Genomic DNA, 21,221 nt, shown 5'->3' on the forward strand with positions numbered 1-21,221 from the left:
TTTGGTCTCACCACCTCTCCTACCCCTTAGCAGCCTGAAGAAGGGCTTTATTAGATATTTTTCCTCTGCATCCCTCCTCTCTCCCTCTCTCTCTCTTCTCTGTCTCTCTCTGTCTCTCTGTCTCTCTCTCTCTTTCTTTCTCCCTTTTTTGTTCCCTTCCTCCCTCTCTTTCTTTCACCAAGAGGGACTTGAATAATTTGTTTTACAGAACACAAAATCTCTACCTTCACAAGGAGAATTAAAATGTTAGAGTTTTAATTCTTCAGGATAAGCACATTTTAAAACAAATCAGATCGTGTCAATCTCCTACTTTAGACCTGTCTGTGACATCCTACACCCTTGAAACCAAACCCAGGGCCTCTGTACTGACCTCCAGGACATGGCCTGACTCCACCTTGTCCACCTCTCAGACCCCTCTCCTCACTCACTAGTCTCCAGCCCTGCGGGTCTTGGGTTCTTGGAGCACCCGACGCTTGTTCCTGCCTCAGGACCTTGCTGCTTGTTTCTGCCACCTGGGACTTTCCCCTGAACTCTGTGCCACCCCAGAGTTGTCCTCAGATCTCAGTCCAAATGTCCTCTCTCAGGCCTTCTTTGACCATCCTATCAGGAGCCCTGCATATGGTATTTTATTTCCTCACGTCACTCATCATATCTGAAATTGTTTGGCTCATCTCCTGGTTTCCTTGCATGTTGTTGGATACTGACTCGTGTGTGCAGTCATGCCACAGGACAGACAGAGGCTTTATGAGTCTTGTCTCTGTTACTGCTCTGGAACTTAGTGCAATTCCTGTCACCTATTATATGTTTATATACTCAGTAAACATATAACATGGGGACCCGGTGAGGGATAGAATGTGAAATTATTTACCTCTCTTTTGGCTTTTCCTTCTCCTTCTCTGTTGGAACCTGCATTATGAAAAGCAGTGTGATCTAAGGCTGGAGCACAGGCCTTGGGTTTACCTGTCACTTAATCTGTAGCTTCTGGCCATGCACAGCTATTATAGAACCACTTTTTCTTTTCATTGGTCAATAAGTAAATCAAAACTAGAATTCCAAATAATCTGCAATACTTTACTAACATTAACTCTGATAATAACTTTTTAACCTTAACTTCCATTGCCAAATTGCGTCTTTAGTTCCCTTACTTTGCGAGATGCCCTACAAGCTAGCCCAATACAGGCGAGGCCCTATGGGATAGCCATTGCTCCATCCTCAGATATGGCCAAATAAATGTGCTTGTAAACAAGAAGAGAAGGATGGTTCAACCATGGACCATTCATAGAGGAGGCGAAGTACCAAAATTTAGTTCATAGCTTTAATCCTTCCTTATTAAAAAGTCCAGAATGAAAGGATGTGTTCTCAGGGTTTCCTAATAAAGGAATTCTTCTTTTTTTTTATTTGGATTAGAAGATTATGTCTGTAACTTCCCACAGTCATAGTCTGAACTCCCAAATGACCTTTGCAATATAATGAGCTCTTACAGCAGGATGGCTTTGGCTTTGTGTACTCATGGAAAGTGTAATGCAGCTTGCCTTGTTCGTTTTTCTGAAGATATCACATTTGGGTCACAAGGGTTCAACCAGTTTTTGGCTGTTATGCAGAGCAGTTTTATGGGAATAGTTGTATAATGCTAACATCTGTAGACTGAGAGCTTGATGAAGACATCACCCAGATTGCCTGGGGAGGGCTGCTTACTTTCAGAGCTAATTCTTCATAGGTAAAATATTTAGCCTTTTTTTTTTTCCTTGCCTAGGCACAGCCATCCACCTTACCATTTCCATCTGTAATGGTGGATGAGTGTATGTATGTTTTCTTGTTACCTTGCAGTACACATTTTTGGTGAGTTAGAGGGCAATGCAAAGGCCCTTGGCTTTTTAACTTTTCTGCTTCCTTGGTATTTCTACATGAGATAAGATGTTAAAAGGTTAGAGGATTTTTCTCTTTATAAGTTTCTGGTGAGGAGACATAGAACTTATTGATTTCCCCTGCCTGCTGCCCTCAGCTCCTTGTCTGTTTTCTCCTTTTATATTATTTTTTTTCCTGTGGAGCCTCTCTCGCCCACTCTGATTAAAATTGCAACGTGTTCCAACACTTTATACTAAATCCCCTTACTCTAGTTTATTTCCCATAAAAATGATTACTTTCTGACATATTGTATCATTTGCCATTTATTGTATTTATTTTCTGCCTGGCACAGCTAAAATAGGGACTCTACTCAGGCAAGGATTTCCAGCTGTTTTATTCATATCATATCCTATGTTCTACTTAGATCAGTGCCTGGTGCGTAGGACGTCTTTGATAAATATTCTTTGAATGAATGGGCTGGCATCCAAGTGAAAGGGGAGATAATGCAATGTAGTAATGAAGAGCTTAGGCTTTGGAGTCAGATGATCCTGGATTTGAATTCCAGCTTTGCCACTTACCAGATGTGTGTCTTCAGAAAGTGATCCAACCTGAGTCTTCGTTTTCTCATCTGCATAATAAGGGTGATAGCACTGACTTTGAAGGTGTGTTGCAAAGATCAAAATACGTAAGAGGCAATATCCCATGGTGGTCAAGAGGCAATGCTTTGCATTCCAGTGGTGCTGGGGTCTGGGCTTTAGCTTCAAGCTCTGGCTCTCCTATCACCTTGTGCTATTTTCATAAACTCTCTAGGCTCACTTTTTTCTTATGTAAAATAAATATGCTACTGTGGCCTGCCTCATAGCACAGTGGTCAGTTTTAAAGGAGGTAATCTTTGTGAAACTCATAGTAAAGGATCCATTAACTTGAGCTATTTTGAGGAAGTGCTTAAAGTTTGTAAAGTTAGCCCCATTGCTCACACATAGTAACTGCTCAACAAATGGTGGGCTTGTGATAAGAACAATATTGTTAGAACTCTGGGAACTTCTAAATGGATGTTGCCATTTACTCTGCATTCTCCCTTCTCCCGGGGCAGGAGTAAAGCAAATGCTTATTATCTTTGTGAGATACGTGTTTCAACCTGACAGTGAAAGAGCAAACAATTTTATTGTGCCATGTCCCTATCTTTGTCCCGTAATAAGCCAGTTCTTTTATGATTTTGGAAATTATCTTTGAATTTTTGGATTCAGTTGCCTCAGGGGCTCCGCCCCACCAGGTGATCACTCGGGGGACTTTGTATATCTTGGGCATTTAGTCAGCTCTTTCAGAGCTTAGGGAATTGGCTCCAGTGGCTATGGTTTTGGGGTGTTTTGATGTCTCGAGAGGTCTATTGGCTTCCACTTTTTTCCATGAGAGATATCTCTTCCCAGCTCTGCTCCCCCATTTTCTGTGTGAGCCTCCCCCGATACTTCACCTAAACCAGACCCTCAAACTGTATGGCCCAGGAATTTATCTGTGCTCCATGTTGCCATGTGACCCTGGCCAAATTATTCTACCTCACTGTAATTTATTCTTCATCTTTTTAAATAAATGAGGGAAAAATAGAATGGTCCTACACCACAGGGTTCTATGAAGATTGAATGAGCTATTATATGTAAAGGGTATTTTAAAGGTATTCAATAATGTGCATTATTATGTTTCTTTAAAAAAAAATTTCTACTATTGGATAGTTTAAGTTTATGAATACTTCCTATATTTTGAAAGTTCTGGAATTTCAGCTTCTGCCTATAGTGTCCTGCGGGATTCTGAAAGCACCTGGTGAAGAATAACTTTGCTTAAAAAGAGTCACAGGTGTCTCCCTAGAAGTGGTCAAATGCAGTGGCCTCTCAGTTACTTAGTGAGATGCTATAGGAAAACAATAGGAATTAACTGGGCGGTAGTGAAAGTAGGGTAATGTCAGGAGGATCCTGAGGTTAGCATAGCCTGTGGGGAGGAGGCTGCTGGCCAGAGTTAGGTCTCACAAGGTGCTTTTTACTTGGCGTTCTGGCCTGGGCCCAAGTTTTGACTCAGAGCTTATCATGTTCAGGTGGACCTGACCCTGTTCTTGGTCCCAAATGTCACAGGCCAGGTCGACCAAGCTATAAAGGCAGAATGCAAATTTTTTAAATTTTGCATTGAAAAAGAAAGCTGTTCCTTGCATTGGATAGGCTCGACTATCTAGCACATATCCCTTACAAGGCAAGTTAAACGAGAAATCAGATTATTGGAAGTTTACTTATTAAGTATGCCATTGATTATAATGGAGTAAAGAGAGTCAACTGTTTACGGTATCAGGCCCAGTTAGCCTGCTGCACCTATCTCCAGTCTAGATCTACCTGTCGGGGGATTTGTGTGCTCACGTGAGTCACGCCAGGCTCCCTGGCAGCCCTCGTTGGATTGGAATTAGCACTGTCATTCTTTGCCTCCCTGATTATCCTTTATATTAATGTTTTGACTGACAGACTTCCTCCCCATATCCTCTGATGTATTTTTTTAATTTAAATTTTATTTTTCATTAAAGTAAAACCATATATTGTTTTCAAATCTAATAGTTATATGTACTTAAACTGAAAAAGAGCATTTCCCTATCCCAAGTCCTCTTTTCCCCTTTCATTTTTTCTCTCCGGAAGCAGCCACTTTCAAATTGTTGAGTTGCTGATACTACCTGTTACCTCCACATTTCTGAATGATATGCTTGACTTGCTAGTTTTTGATTTTTCTTTGAAGATGACTTCTTTGGAGAATGACCACTGAGCAGTTATACCCTTTTCTCTTTCAGTTTCGCTCTTTGCCTTCTTTCCAGTATGGCTATATCTTAATATTTAGTTAAAACCATATTTAGCATTTCCATTATTGTGCCGGTGTACGGATTCATGGCGATCTGCTAAATGTACCGTGATTATTATATTTTCTTATTTTCCTCTGCCTCCCTCTTTTCCTTTCTTGTTTGAATTTTTAAATTTTTTCTCTAGAACACATATTTCTCCACCTGCCCTCCATCTTTAAATTAAAAAGGGCATTTGAAACCATAACCGCCATGCCTTCACCACACCTAGCAGATGTTACAAGTCATTAACATCATCTACTACCCAGCCCATATTCAAATTTTCCTGATTGGCTTGAGGATGTCCTTTCATAGTTGGTTGGTTTGTTGGGAAATGAATTGCATTTGGTTGTTGTTGCCCTTCTTTCAAGACCCAAACTTTCCTTTATTCTAAAACATTTCCCCACACTCCTTTTTTATTTGTGACATTGCTTTATTGGAGAGATTGGATGTAGAATACCACACATTCTAGGTTTGGCTGATGGCTTCCTCGTGGTGTTGTTTAACTTGTTCTTGTCTATCGCATGAACTCGTACTTATTAGATTACATTTTTTTCAGACAAAAAAAAATATTCTGTAGGTTATGCTGTGTACTTCCTATTCTGTCATGTCATAAGGCAATAATGTCTGGTTAATCATTTTTAATGGAGAGTAAATTGATCAATGGTTCAGAAGATGATAGCCAGATCATTCCATTGCCAAGCTCCCTATCTACTTTTAACCCAATTGATGATCCTTACCTTACCTGATGATTACTCCCTGTATCCATTATTTTATGGTGCACATATTCCGTCTTTTTGTTGTGTGATTCCATTCTGAGCCAGTAAGTGCTGATTGCCTAGTTTGACTTTAGAGGCCCATGTATTTTCCTCATTTTCAAGGCTCGGTTGGAGTCAGGGAACTTCTCTGTGACCCTCATGCACTACTAAATAACGAACCGAATTTACAGGAAAGTAATATGCTTGTATGTTATACTGATTAATGTTTTTATTTGAACCTCTAGTTGAGCTTTGCTATTGGCTTTGAGAACATAAATTGAAAAGTGGAAAGCTTTCTTGTCAGTCATATTGAAAAGTAACTGGCAAGAAAAAAAATGGATTTCCTTTTTTTAAGTAGTGGGACAAATCAGAGGACTCTGCTTTGGCTTATAATGTCTCTTTTCTCCAGGGTAGGAAAACTCTGAAGTCTAATGGGATCTTTCTGCCTGTGAGGGAAATGGAAGGAAGCTACCAGAATGCACATTGATGACACAGTCATTTGAGGACTTTTTGGTTGTTTTGTTCTAGTTTTTACTCCCCTAGATTGTTAAGAAGTCTTTCATAAAGATTTTTTCCTAAACCCTGTTGCATATGAATTAGGGCTTTTCCTTTCCTCTGTAATGGGGCCTGATACCCTTTGATGTGTTTTAGCAGAATTTAGCTCCTAAATACAGTTTGAAACTTAGAGCTCTACAGTTTGAAACAGGGGTGCACGCACACACACATACACATACACCCCGACTTTCTCAACTGACTTTTTCTTTTTTACTGCAAGAACCTGATACTGTAAAAACCAATTTCAGTGGCAGGACAGAACTATGGAGACAACTTGCATCTCCTTTCTGAAAAGTTGGCATATATAGACATGAGAAGCTAAACGAAGAGAGGCTATTCTCTCCAGTGTCTCTCAGCAGGGGGTGGGGGGGATTATTCCCATTTTTTTCAAAGTCCTCCTTTTAGAGATGGATGAATTCCTGGTATAAATGCCTGGTCTGTTATCTTAGAAAGATACAGATCGGTTACCTTTTTGTGTGCAGTGTTTAAGGTTCTCCTCTGAAATACTCTGCAGATCCAAATTTTTATAATATTGGGGCCTCTTCTGCCATTTGAAATGACTTTTTACATAACTCTCAATGACCAACTTGTACCCTTCTTTCAAGGCCCAGATCAAATGATACTTTCTCTGAGTCTCCCAGTGAAATGTCATTTCTTCTCATCTTCAAGAATCCCACAGCTCTCTCTCTTTTCATCCTTCTTATGACAAGAATTATTTGCTCCCTTTCATGAGTTTGTTCACATACTCATGTTACTTCTTCTTCTTAACAGAAAAATATCAGCCTTATCTATTTTGTTTTGCCCATAATTAGTATTTAATAAATATTTTATTATCACTTTAAATTTTAATAATTAAATTACTTAGGTTATTTTATTTTGTCAGATAATCAGCTTATATTTCAACTATGCTTCAAATATCTGTAGAGAATCTGTCAGTAAGATGGGAACGAGATTTTCTGTTTCAGAAGAGGAAGGAAAAGAATGTGCAAAGGAATTAATATGGATCTTGGAGTCAGAAGACTAGATTCAAGGCCCATCTCTACCACTTCAGAGTCACTGCTTTGGAGCAGTCACTATGTCACCAAGGGACCTCCTTGGTAATGTGAAAACCTGTAACAAAAGTCACCTATGACTGTCTTAAGATCGAGTTCATTAGAAAGGGAAGGGGAGAAAGCACAGTATATATAGGTTTATGAGTAGAGGTGGATGGTACAGGGATAGAGTCTGGGGCTCTCAGAACCTTTTGAGGTGGTGCTGGATGAGGAAAGGGGTCTGGGAAGGGTTTTGCTCTAGCCGTGCTGGGAAGGACAAAGTCCATGGGATACTCAGGACAGAGAGAAGACAGCTGGGTTTGGGGAGGGAAGCCTTGAATATACACTTTACTCTTTAATCGCCTTGCAGCCTTGCCCTGAGCCTACCTAGCCCCAGCTGTGGGTTTTCCTCACTTCTTCCTTCCCATATCCTCTCTTAGAAACTGCTTGGCTAAATTAATGAATGGGGCCACTTCTACTAAACTATAACCAGCACTTACAACGAGTCTCACATTAGTTAACGGAGGACCACACTCAGAAAGAGCATAGAGGTTCGAACGTTATTGATAGTCACCTCTGTCGAGTAAAGAAGTGAAGCCAAGACCCCTAGCACTGGGCATCACAACTTCCTAAGCAGCTGGTCCTTATTTCAGAACGACTTTGAGAACCAGTGTTCTCATGTGGGTTATTCCTTTACCATAAGTCTGCCTCTCTCTGTGAGGTACATTCCCCTTCAGGATGAAGGATTGTAAAGAGCATAGGGTCTGGAGTCAGTAGACCTGGGCTTGCGTCCATCCATATGCTCTAAACTTTAGTCACTTTCCTTTCTGATGTGGAAAGAGATGTCATACCTGTGTTATTGCTAGATGGTTAGAGGTTCAGGTGAGATTTTATATCGATATATGTTTGTGTATTACATGTGTATATGAGTGTATTATATATTCTGCATGTATTATATATGTGTGTGTGTGTGTTTTATTACCTATCACCTTCATTATTCTAAAGCAACATAGAAAAATTTTCCCATTACCAAGTTATTTCGAAGGCTACAGCTTACATGGGTAACAATCAGAGCTGTGTTGTGATGTAATGGCTCTTCTCCTTACTACACCTCTTGCCCATTTCCTCCCCTGTGAAATGGGCAAGAATACTAGTTGTCTAAAGACAAAACTTACCTGAAGTGGAAAATGTGCAAAGTAGATGCAGGACTGGCGATTATACTGTTTCTAATATTACCTATTTAATTTCTTCCAGCAGGATTTATAATGCCACAGTAGTTTTCTTGGTGTCATGCCCAAACACATTGTATCTGGTAGAAAGAAGTAATTTTAGAGTCCCATAGATGTTGCTGCTTTTTGCAAGCTAGGCAAGTTACTGAATACATTTATCCGTAAAGTAAGAGAATAATGTCACATACCTCATAGGGTTGTAATGAAGATTAACAGAGGTTATGAAAATAAGCCATAAAGTGTAAAACATGGTATTTGGCATCCAGTGGTACTTGGTAAATTAGTTTTCTTCCTCCAGACTATATAATGCTCTTCAATTTTACCCTTAACAAGTAACATTTATTAAAAGTTCCAAGTAAGGTATGGTACTAGGAGCTTTTACTTTAAATAATATGGTGTGAAGGGAAGGTCAGGTTGGGGTAAAGGGCTGAGGAAGCCAGTTATGTTTGTTTGTTTTATAATAAACAATAGTCATATCGCATCTCCTTCCCCTGGTCTTGAGCCTGCTGAGTCACTGTTCCAGCCCTTTGGCCCTGTGATCTTTGGCTGTGTCTATGGAATATAGCAAAACCCACAAGAAACCAACACTAATAAATGGCAGAGCATTTTGAGGGATTTTGTTTGCGTTCCTATGCTTGCTCTCCTGGCAAGATAGGAAGCCTTTAATAAGACTTTTCCTAAATGATGCTGCATGTGCAATGTGCATTTTTTTTCTCTCTGTTCTCCTAACAAATGATCATTTCATGAGGTTTCTTTTCATTTTTTTTTTTCTTCTTTCCTGCTTCTCAGTACATTCCACAAAGAGCTTATTCCTCTTCTGGTTACTGATTGATGGTTCTACTCTGTGTGCCCTTTAATTTTGCAATAAACCAACAAGGAGCTGAGACCACAAACTTAAAGAGAATTGACTTATTTATTTGACTGGATTCACTGGAGCGACAGGCAGATTTAGTCATTTCAGTGTGGTCCTGGGGAGGGCAGGAGGAGTCTGTAAGAGGAAACACTGTTGTAAATAACCAGACAGAAAAGAGCTCGCTTGTCCTCCAATTCCAAAGCAGCCGGGCGCCCGTTCTCAGTCGCGATCCCTTTCCAGGCCTTCATGGAAGCAGGAAGTCTTCCACAAGCCTTGCCCTCAGCTCCAGGTCTCTGAATTCAGTGGGACTTCAGATATGTGAAAACGGATAGCCACCAACCATAGTTCCCGTGTCCCTTTTTTCAAAGGGATCATGATGTACCTTAAAAGACTGCAGGAACCTGCTTAAGTCACCAGCCCTTTCAGGCCTAGCCTCTTGGCTGAATAACTTCAAAAAACAAGAACAAACCTCTGGCCCTATCACCTTCACCCCAGCTACGTTTTCACCATAAGGCCAGGGGCTTCATCAGGATGCAAGAAGCACTAATACACTTCATGAACTGATGATCAAATATACTAATAATCAATTAACTTTTTCTTATTTAGCACCATTATATGGAGTGACCAGTCTGAAAATAAATACAAACATCATTTCAAGTAAGGAAACAAGGACAGACTTCGTGAATGGTTCAAGTGGATCCTAAGCAAACTAAAGATAGCCATTGTAGGGTGTTTAAAAACATAAATATTATAATTTATATTGAAGGATTGCTTCATACCCTGGGCTCTTCTCTGGGAGTTGAAGTGAAGCTGGAAAGACCAATGCCCAAATGGAATTTGTCCCAGCTGTGAACTCATATCCCAGATCCCAGTGTTGTTTGTGGCTCTCCCACATTTAACCAGCTAGCTGCCTGTTTTCACTCTGCTCTTATGTGGCAGCCTTTCTTCTGAAACTCTTGTCATCACGTTTTAGCAGAAGTGAAAATATTAACAGAGTGGTTCATGGCCAAGACAGAAATAGAATCCAGGAGTTTGTGTCTTTTCTCTTGCCATACCTGCTGGAGCATGGTTCCTCCCTAACCTAAAGATAAGGTTTCTGACTGGTTTCTTCTTGCCACTGAAAATATGTCTTATTATTAAACATTTCTCTTCAGTTTTACTTTACATGTGACCTTGCATTAAACAACACAGGACTTGGTCAATAGATGTCACTAAATGCCTTGCTATGAGGAAATTAATCAACAAATATCCATAAGGCCAAGGGTTTCCGTGTTGATAATTATGTGGTAGAACCAGCGAAAGCTGAAGAGTCAGACAGACCTAGTTTGAATCTGACTCTCCCATGTGCTGTCTGTTTGGTCTCTGAAAACGGCTCAACTTCTCTGAACTTCAGTTTCCTTGTCTTTAAAACAGGGTGACAATGTTTACCGCACTGAAATGTGAGGGTGAAATGAGCTAATGTACATTAATCACTTGGTGTAAGGTCTTAACACACAGGAAGTGCTCAATAAACGTTAGTTTCCTTCCTTCTCCCTTCTCTCCTTTAGACTGGGAACAGGGTTGTGGAAGTACTCAAAATCTCATAACATTTACACTGGAAGTAGAGAGAGAGAATAACATACAACATAATTAGAAAAAAAAATTCTTGTGCCAAATTAACTTGGTACAGATTCTTAAGCGGGAGTATTAAGAGCTGAGAGGCAGTGGGGACTAGCATAGTTAGGAAAGAGCGCATAGAAGGAGTGGTATTTGAACTGGCCCCAGAAAGGTGGAGATTTAAAGAAAAGTAAAGGAGGGCATTTCAGACTGGGGCACCTGAGGTGCGGATGAGAGCCAGAGTGAACCAGGAGAAATGTAGAGATAGAATGAGAATGTCACAAGCCTCAATTTTCCCACCGGAAAAACCGAAGTGAAAAGAAGAATAAGTAAAAAGCGAATATTTGTCAGTCACCCGCTAGGTATTTGGCATGGTCCTAAGTGCTTTATATGCCACCTCATTTATCTTCACAATAGATATGATTGTTATTTTAATTGTGCAGTTGAAGAGAGTAAGGCACAGAGAGATTAAGTAATCTACCTGAAATTATCCAGCTAGTAGGTGGTGGAGCCGAGATGGAAACCCCAGCGGTCTGACTCCAGAGCCCACCCTCCTACCACACAACAGCTGCTTCAGTTATTTCCCAGCTTCTCCCACGAGGTAATGAGGATCAGCTGAGACCATTCTGTAAGCACACTCGGAAAAATATAAAGCCCCATACCTGTGTAAAATGGTGTCATTATCCTTGTTATTGATATCAGATGAGAGGTGGACAAGATCTCCAACTGAAAATGAGGGTGTGAAAATGGCAGGACAGCATCCGTGTTCAGTTATATTGGGCAAGTTTAGCAATCCATGTGCCTCTAGCAATTCAGAGGCCTGACATACCGTCACATTGCCTCAGGTGCCCATTCCCAAGCCACCAGATTGGCATTGGAGACTAAAAACCTATTTGTCATCTGGCATTAGGGCTTGTGCCTTGAATGTGATCTGTCCTTGACAAGGACATTCGTTTTATGGGCCTATAGCACATGACTGGGAGTTGGCTTATTAGTGATCATGATGGAAGATCTTGGCTCCAAGGCCTTGCTGTGGAAGGAAGCTTTCCCCTGCTCACCATGTAAATATTTAGTCATTTTAATGTATTTGTGCTGGGCCTATTCTCGTGTCTCTCCTATGTTGACTCTGTTTAATTGTGGGTTCTTCTTGTTTGTCTATAGCGATGTCATTTATTTAAGTATGGACACAGACAGCATTGCTTCAGCTCTGAACCCCTCACCCTTCCCTTTTAAAAAAAATAACACCTTACACAATATTCATTCCTTGAGAATATCAAATAAATAGTTTTCATTCAAAAGCATATCTGATGAGGCTGCTGCCTTGGAAATTTCTTCCTAGGCGGACCTTTTGACCTCCTTTTGAAAAGATAGTGAGTGAACTTTGCTCCCATTTTAGGCCATAGATTCTCTCTGGAGATAGTATTGGATGTACACGTCTAATTATTGAGTTTGGAGAGCCTTGGTGATTAATAAGCCATTTGGCTTGGTGACATAGAGATACAAGGTGTGAGACCAGTGTTGATTCACCCACTTGTGGAGGCCGCTCAGAGGTGGAGTGAAACCAGAGGCCCCACAGGGCTTCATCTTCTCCTGGCTATAAGCTACTGTCAGTGTGGCTGGGGCCGGAGGACAGCGAAGTTGGTGTTTATCAGGCTGGGCTCCACAAAGAGCCATATTTTCAGACCCCTCTGGGAGCAAGTGACTCAACAGAACTGTTTTCTTGGTTTCGAATGAGTCTAAGGAGAGGAAATCAGTTAATAGCAGCCGTTTGTGATGGACTGATCACAGCGCTGTGCCTTTCTAATCCTCCTTGCAAATCAGAGGGAGGGGAATCCCCAGGACCCAGGAGTACACATGAATAGAAAGCACCATCAAGTAACAAAAACACCTAAAAAGGTCAGCAGAAACTCAGGGGGCTGTTGGAAATTCACTTCCCCTGCACGTCTGTGGGGCTCAGTGGGCAGTCAGGGAGTGGGCGAAGACGACCAAACAGACGGCGCGGAAGCGACCTGGCTGCAGGAGAGGTACCGTGCGGCGAAAGCAGGTCAGGAAGGCTTCTTCCACGTGTGTGAACCTCAGCATCGTCTGCGATCGGCCACGTTCTTTTCCAAGCCCTGGCTGACCAGAGAGAGACCTTTTTGGTCCCATGATGACTGAAAAATTGCACACTGTTGGTGAATGCACTGTTTGAAGCCACCGTGAGCGTGCTGTTGCAATTCACCAATGGTGCGTGCTACTTCCTGCAGTGGGCCCAAGATCACTGACAGGATGCTGCCCAAGTTGGGCTGAAGGTGGTAACAGCACACGAGCCTGCTGTTTGTGGCCTCATTACAACTGTCGCTCCATCCGAGACCCGGAACCAACACGTGTTAACCTCAGCCCCACCGGGGCCAGTGGAACAGCATGCCGGCAGTGGAACCAGAGCTCTTCACGCCTACATCCACCGCACGATAGCTGCTGGCCCAGGGTTTCCACTGCATCCCCTTGCACGCGCACCCCCGGAGAAGTAGGCCAAGGAGAAAGCCGCGCAGGTTTTTTTGTATGTTTATTTTGGCCAAATGGCAGATACAGTTCTACCTTAGTGCATTTCCTCTGAACTCAGTGGCCTGGGCAATGGCTGAAATGAGGTGAGAAGAGGTACTATTATCAACCCCTCTGTGACTGAGCAAGTGTGTGGACAAAGCAGTGGAGATTTTTCTCTCTTCCTCCATCTGTGTTGCCTCATACTGGGTCATTGTCTTCCTTAGGGGCTTGTAATAAGCTGAGTATTTCTCTAGTTAGTGAAATCCAAAAGAGAGATTTTTTTTCCCTCCAGGTCCATAATAAGACCTGTGAATTTTAGATTGGAAGTATTCTCACCATGAATATAAAATTATTTAAAGTTGTGCCCCTCATTCTTTTTTTCCCCTCCTCTCTTCCTCAGCTACTGCCAATTAGTTCTGTGTGGGATGGATTTCACAAGGTTGGAGATGATGAGAATCAATGCTATTAGTGAGTGGCATTTTAAGTATAATACGAATACTAATGTGACTTGAATGTATGACATTTTTTATAGCAGTCTACCATATTTATAGTCCTAACACATTAATTTTCTTCATTATCTTCTGTGGACTTAACACTTTTAGGTTCAGAGAGGTTATGAATATTTCCCAGAATTGCACAGCAGAGCCAGAAATAAAAAGCAGGCCGCCCAACTCCCACAACAGTGTCTTCTTCAAGCCAAATTGGTCCTTTTACCACAAATATTTCAAAAGGAAAATCCCCCATAGCTTTCTAGATTTTCCCAGAAAACAATAGTCACGCAGATCTTCAAGATGGAAATAGCAGGCTAGAATACTAAAACCTTATCAGTCCTTTATTCTCAAACTGACAGTTGATATCCTCTGGGCTGAAGCTAAAGAAAAGTGATTTTTTTTTCCCCATAATGGAATGATTTATAGTTTTCCAAAGCTTAGCAAAACTAAGCCAGTGAATAGTAAAACCAGATTTCTGATGTTCAAACTCCAAAATATTTGGCCTAATTTTTTCTCACAACAAATATCGAATATCTCTTTTCAAACCTGGAAGTGATGGGAAGGGAGTGGCGTGTGGCTGTGAGGGGGGACTTAGCCTGTTCCCCCTACACCTGGAGCCCCCCTCCTGCTCTTGTCCCCCCTCTACTTCTGCCCCCAATACACACACACACACACACACACACACTCTCTCTCTCTCTCTCTCTCTCTCTCTCTCTCTTCTCTCCTCTCTCACTCCCAGGTCCTCTCACAGCAGATAGGTTAGAGCAGTCACTGTTATGGTTGGAAAGCAAGAAGAGAGTATGGTGAAAACCACTTCAGGGCCTTTCTCTCAAGCCTTGGTGATGAAAGGACTCAATGAACCTTGACAATTTCTCACAGGAAAATTCCGGCCTCTGTCTCCTTTAAAAGCAAGACGTTCAGCGACCGACCGTTAGTTACCAGGATTAAAACTCAATTTCTGACTCATCCAAGGCCTCTGTTTGGTTAGAAAGGCTAGGTAACTGACATATCTGGCAATTAGTATCATTTTAGACACCAGAAGTAACCTTTTTAAAAAGTGTACCTTAAGCAGATAACCATTTTTAATACAAAAAGAGAAAAAAAATTAATGATGCCTTCAGAGCCGATGAAAAAGCAGAGCCCTGTCATTTGGAGAGTGGTCGGTTTAGCAGTAGGCAAGTAGCTTGTGAGCAGTCAACCCTATAGCCCGTCTCTCTCGTTCACAGGGTCTCCTTTCTCTGGCTGGCAGGCTTGTCCAGTGGGCTGTAAATATCAGGACAATCACTGCTTCTGGAGCTACGAGCCCAGTTAAAGTAGTTTTGAAACCTCTCTGATTCTCTGTGCTAAATTGTGGCTGGTTTCTGGCAAGGAGTGGGCGGGAGGAGGAAGCAGAGGGCCGCTGAAAACTACCAGAAAGACTAGCAGAACTCAACTAGGATTGCCTCAAATGCTTGACACTTTCATAGAAGCTGAAGTTATCTACCTGCTTGACCTGTGGTTATTATCGTCAGAGTCACAAGATCAGGCTTATTATAATGTAGCATTTGATAATATTTCAGTGTATTTCTGTCTGTTCGATCCCTTTGTTCAGTACTTTTATAGATCCGGTTCTCTAGGCCAGGACATTAGGGTCTGCAGAAGTCACTTGTCCGTGGGTCTGGACCAAGAACTCCCCTCTCTCCTCTGCCCACTGCTGCCTTATCTATTATTCACTGTTGATCTCAGGCAGTGATTCCAGTTCACTCTGTGGAAGGTGGAGTTCACAAATTTGCCTCTCACCTGTCCCCAAAGAAAGCCGAATGAGGGCATGTGCCATATTCTTATGTCTGACTCGTAAATATTGAGTTACTCTTTTTGCTGACCAGGAATATCACTTCTGCTGAGCCAACAGGGCCAAATATCACATTCCATTTTATTCTGTTCCCGACTGACCACAAACTCCCTCTTCTGTCACCTTCCAGGAATCAAAAGGAGCTTCTTCCATCAAAGGCTGTGCCTTTAGGTCTGGCAATTCCCCAGTCTGATTGCTCCAGGGCTGTCCCGTTTTCTCTTCTGTCTACCATTGTTTAGTACTCACAGTGGGTTGAATACACTAAGTGGCTACTCATGGAGGGCCCAGCAAAGATTCTCCTAAATACTTCAGTATAGAGTGGCTCACACCAGGCACATACAGGCCCCTAAAGGCAGAATGTATTGCGGACTAGGAGCAGGAGTGGGGTGTGGGTATAGCCTAGATGTAATGTGGTCATAACATAGCCAAAGAAAGATGAGTCACCTGAAGGCAGGAGGTCTGCATTGGACATAGAGACTAGTCTAAAGTCAGGCTCAATGGGCAAGTGGACTCCAGCTCGCCAGTCCCTTGACCCTTAAGGCTAATGGCTCTTCTGACCAGCTTATTCTGCTCCTACCATCGTATCTCCAGGTATTTGCTCTCTTTAGCTATCTTTTTGACGTTTAGCAGAGATGAGTCGTATATTTTCGTCTGTTTGTATGTTGGTTGTTTTTTATCCCCAGGACCCTTTGCCTTCTGGCCAAAACAGCTTTCATTCCCACTCATCACCTTACTAGGTCATCTAGTCTTTAACTGGTCCCCGTCTCTTTATCTCTTTTCTCTTAAGTTGATTATTTATGAATCTGTACTTTAAAGTTTCTTCTTTAGAAAGCTTCAGTGTTCCCTTAAACTGAGAATAGATGTTAAGTTACAGTACACAGAAGGATCGAGTAGGATGCATTCAGAGAAACTAGGAAATGCAAGGGAAATTTTAGAACCTAGGGACACGGTCTTTGAAGGGAGAAATCTCCCCTTTTCTACGTTTTACCTTTGGAGAACAGCACTAAAAATGGGATTCAAGGTTTATATGACATGATATGAGGAGCCATTTCCTATTCAAGTGTACCTCAGGCATCCTACAACCAAGAGGGCAGTACAAGGTAGCCCTGGAAGGAAGTGGTCTTTCCATATATGAAGCCAAGTGAAGACAATATTTACTTTATACACCTTATCAGGCTTCCTGTTATCTCCAGTAGTTAGGTGGAGGGTATTCTTCTTCCTGAAGAGCAAATTAAATTAGATTCCATTTCCTCCTGGTTTCAGATATAATCATAGCAATTTTTTTAAAAAAATGTTTTTTCCCCTTAGTCCAACAGCCCCATTCTGGCCTTAGAATTTATAGTTGATGGTACTTGGGTGATGGTGTTGTATGTTTTAAATAAGCCATACTTTTAGAGAAATGACAAAAATAGCAGATATAATTTTAATTAAATTTTTTGTTGCTTTTTGAATATATCAACAGCAAATATTTGTCCTTTGTCTGCAGTGGGCTACATGCTGTAGAAAAGGGAATCAGACTTGTGTTTTCTATCTAAACAAGCAAGGTACAAAATCAGCAAAAGATAATTAAAAACAATGATGGAAGCTAACTTTTATGAAGCATTTACCTTTGGCCAGGCACTATGCTAAGGACTTTGTATGCATTATCCAGTTTTATCCTGGAAACACCAGAGAGGTTATGAAACTTGCTCAGTGTCACACAGCAAATAAGTAACACAACCCAGGATCCGAACTCAGGTATCTGACTCCTAAGCCCTCACCCTAATCACTGGCATACTGCTCCTACACAAATTTAGTGCCAAGCATCAGAAGTTCTAATTGTTCCAGTGGAGCAAAGCAGCAGGAAAGGCCCCTCGAAGGACCTGTCAGAACTCATTTGCAGATATAGTTTGTAATATTATTTTATACATTATTTTAAGAGTACAGTTTTCAAGTCTCAGGTTGCCTCAGAGGACAACACATCTATAGGCCTCCGCCCAAGTTGTGATGTTTGTAATCAATACTATTTAGAAATAGCATTTTCTATCATTTTGCTCAACACAAATTTAGAAACCCACAACAATTCAGTAGGATGGTGTGATTAGCAAACACCCCTTTGATTGCTATATATCCCTTCAGTGGTTTGGCTTTCAGTCTTATAATAAAAAGGGAGAAGATTCTTAGCAAAAACCACTTAAGAGCATGTTCTCTTGCTGTTGGAGGGTGATTTTATTTTCTTCCATATACTCTTCCATTGGAAGTAGAAATCAGAGTGGTTATCTTTTGAGGTCCATTAAAATTTTTTTTTTCATTTTCTTTATTTTTTAATTACAGTTGGCATAATGTTATATTAGTTTCAGGTATTCAACATAGTGATTAGATGCTCATGTAACTTGCAAAGTGATCACTCTGATAAGTCTAATTCTTTTGAGGTACATCTGGACAGCAGTTTGTTTTTAGGCTCCATAGGGTGTCATTTTAATAGTTCTGTATAATAAAACCATCATATCAGTACGTTATAGGACAAATTAATAATGAAAGTGAGAAAAAGTGGTCTGAATATTTAGTACGTGCCTTATCTTTTAACGTAAATTTCTAGAGGAGACCTATAGCACCTTTGCCCCTCTTTTCCCCCTTTGTATATGGTGGCATGCTTTGCATGGTGGGTACTCAATAAATTTTTTCTCATTACTGTTACCATATCATTAGAGCACTATTTCTTTTCACCAAGCCGTCTTTTAGAAAATTCCCCTAAAAAACAGAGCTTACATATTTAGATCTCTCAGAAGCTTCACATTTTTTTTAATCTAGGACAGACAGATACATTTTCTCCTTCGGTAAATAAAACACAATGTATTTTCAGAACAATGCCAGTATCTTATTGGCCTTGCTTTAAATAATTATTCTTCTTGCTGAGATTTCTATCCAAATTCTTTGCAATTAAATAAAACTTAGGACTAAAGTTGATAGAAATGATCAGATACTATATCCTGATAAGCAAATTGTGATTTAGTGTTCTGTTATTAGATCCAATTGTCTGAAGCATGTGGCATATACTAACTTATTACCCTGTATTAACAGCATTATTCTGAAGGAAATGACAATGATGGCTGCTGCCATTTATTGAATATTTACTATGTGCCAGACAGTATGTTAAGTGCCTTATATCTCATTTGATCCTCAAAACAATTCTAAAAGACATGTGCTATTTTACCTATGAACAAATGAAGCTTAAAGATTTAAGTAACTTTTCCAAGGCTCACAATCTCAGAGTCAGAAGATGAACCCAGTTTTATTAAACTCTAAATTCCACATCCTATATTATAAAGAGGGAAATGATCGTAATGCTTTATTCATGCTCCTGAATATGAATATTCCTTATAAGAGCAGGATGTTATTTGACCATTTCCAGCCATTTTAATCGAAGACATACTGTATTTATTTCTTCCCAGTCCAATTGAAAAGTAGCAATACGAAAGAATATGAGGGATAAGATTAGCAAATACTCAGTGGGATGCTATAGTACCTGATCCTTATGTAAAGTAGCTTGAGACTCGTGAGCCTGGTTGGCACACAAAGACCTTGGGTAGGTTGTCTTTGCTAACAGAGTACTTCATTTCTTCACCTGACCTTGCCATCGTGCTCCCCTCTCGACCCTCAATTAAGCCGCCATTGGATTTATAACGTGTATAGGATTTATAACGTGTTACTGGCCATTCGAGACAGCAACAGAGGTGTGGCTGAAAAGCTGGACAATAAAGAATGGAGATGATTTTCTGTTCAGATCAGGGCGATAACAAAACCATAGCTGACCTTCGGGACAGACCAAGACAGTCCAGCTAGGTGCATATTCCAGGTACTGAATGCCTAGTACCCTGTCAGAAGGGATGTTTCCTCTGATGGATCAACATGCTCACCATTTCTACCCATGATGGGAGCACCCAGACCTTGGGAAATGATTGGTGTCAGTCACGTTGCAGTTTTCCAGGACAGAATCCCTACCTTATTCTTTCTTTAGGTCTCTAAACAATCGAGTAAATTTTATAAGTGAGGATTTTAAAGGAAAATAATAGTTTTTTGGTTGAACCAAATGTGAAAATAACTGTGTGGCAGTGGACCACGTGAGTTAGGTAATTTTAGAGTGTTCCCTAGGAATTTTAAATGTTATAGACATTATTTTGAATAGGCGGGATTATATTAATTTGTGTTTGAAATATATAATGAGACTTTGGAATTGTTTTGTTAGAATTCAATTAATTTAAAAGTAGAGTGTTATTCCTTTAGATACCAATCTTATTCCAATTTCACAAATTTGGAAATAAAACTGATTTTTGAGTTAACAAGAGAAGAAGCCAAATTTTCAATCATTGCTTTTATTCAGCACTAGCAATATTTTGTGTTGTAGATATAATCTTAAAAATTAAAGTTTCATAAAATGTGTACATAAGCATATTAATTCTCTGGTTAGCCTGTTATTCATCGAATATGACAACACTGCTTAGTCCAAATTTACTAGGCATTTAGGAAGAATTGAATAGTGTGTTAAGCTCTGAAAAAAGCGTGTTTCCTCAGTCTTCTGTGTTTTGAGTGACCTTCGGGCTTTGCCAGATATTCTGGCCCACAGATAAAATTGATGAAAGTCAGAGCTGGGGTTTTCCTACTTGTGTACTTAATCAGTTTTCCCCTAAGCCACAGTCCACCTTGCGATAGCTCTAATAATTAATTTGGTCTTATTCTCCCTTCCCCTCCACCTTCTCCTTGTCCGTTCACAGGTTATCTTGACGAATCAAATTACAACCCATCTGAGCGGAGCCCTAGCTTCTCAGGCAGACCTGGTGTCTCCAGCTGATGATTTGTCCCTGTCTGAAGGTAAGAGATCTGTCCTAGAGGGGCTGAAACTTGACACTGACATACAATCCCACCACCTCTCTGCCTCCTGTTGAGAGCTGGGAGACACCGCTAACAGGCCCTGGCCAGTGAACCTAGCCGGAGCTTGGTGGTTTAGGCTTGGCCACCTTTCCTGGCATCTGATCCCTTACATTTGGAGATTCTCTTGTCCTGTCGCTGTAAGTGAGCTTCCTTTTTCACCAGAGTCATCTTAACAGGTGTCCGTCACCTCTACCTTGAGGCTTGTCACTCCTCTATGGGTTGTTTTAGGTCTTTAGTATGGTGAACTGCTAAAGGACTTTGTTTTTGAGATTGATACTCAAAGGTAGTCTTTACTAGTGGTCCCACATCAATTTAGAGAGCAATTTTGTTTGTGCTGGGTACTTTTGGACTGGCTCAAATTGTGCACCAGTGTGATGTGCTGGTGATGTGGCATTCTTTATCAGCTTTACAGAAAGATTAAGAAAAATGCTCCACATTGGTAAATCTACAAAATTTTCTCCACCTTCTCATACTAGCAAAGGTCAGGCTGGCTATAGTTTATACAGCTAGGGGAATTACACCACTGAGCCAGTGGGTGGTTTCTAGTTTTATTGAAAGTTTTTACTTGACATTTCTAAGTTCTGCTAGTTATAGTCTTTCAGGGCAGAATATTATGGGCTTGGGAAGATGTGCATAGCTGTTGCAGGCCCCTCTACACTTTCCATTTTCTGAGAGTTATTCATGATGGGCTATATGGGACTTCTAGGACAAGCAAGCTCCTCACCACCTAGGTGGTCTTCT

The 21,221-nt window shown here is 40.9% G+C and overlaps 1 protein-coding gene across 7 annotated transcripts in view; it reads left to right on the plus strand.

Moving 5' to 3' along the window:
- Window positions 1-21,221, plus strand: part of RAD51B (RAD51 paralog B) — a 556,279-nt gene that overhangs the window by 315,875 nt on the left and 219,183 nt on the right. For 6 of the 7 annotated variants that reach the window (XM_016131216.2, XM_036238433.1, XM_036238436.1 and 3 more), the window contains one exon: window positions 20,324-20,420. In XM_016131216.2, coding sequence (XP_015986702.2) covers window positions 20,324-20,420 — 97 coding nt within the window. Of the gene's footprint in view, window positions 1-20,323; window positions 20,421-21,221 lie in introns of those variants that run through there. The other variant, XM_036238437.1, reaches the window with a different exon arrangement.

Source organism: Rousettus aegyptiacus, unplaced genomic scaffold (assembly GCF_014176215.1).
Source record: "Rousettus aegyptiacus isolate mRouAeg1 unplaced genomic scaffold, mRouAeg1.p scaffold_m13_p_3, whole genome shotgun sequence".
Taxonomy (NCBI): Eukaryota; Metazoa; Chordata; class Mammalia; order Chiroptera; family Pteropodidae; genus Rousettus; species Rousettus aegyptiacus.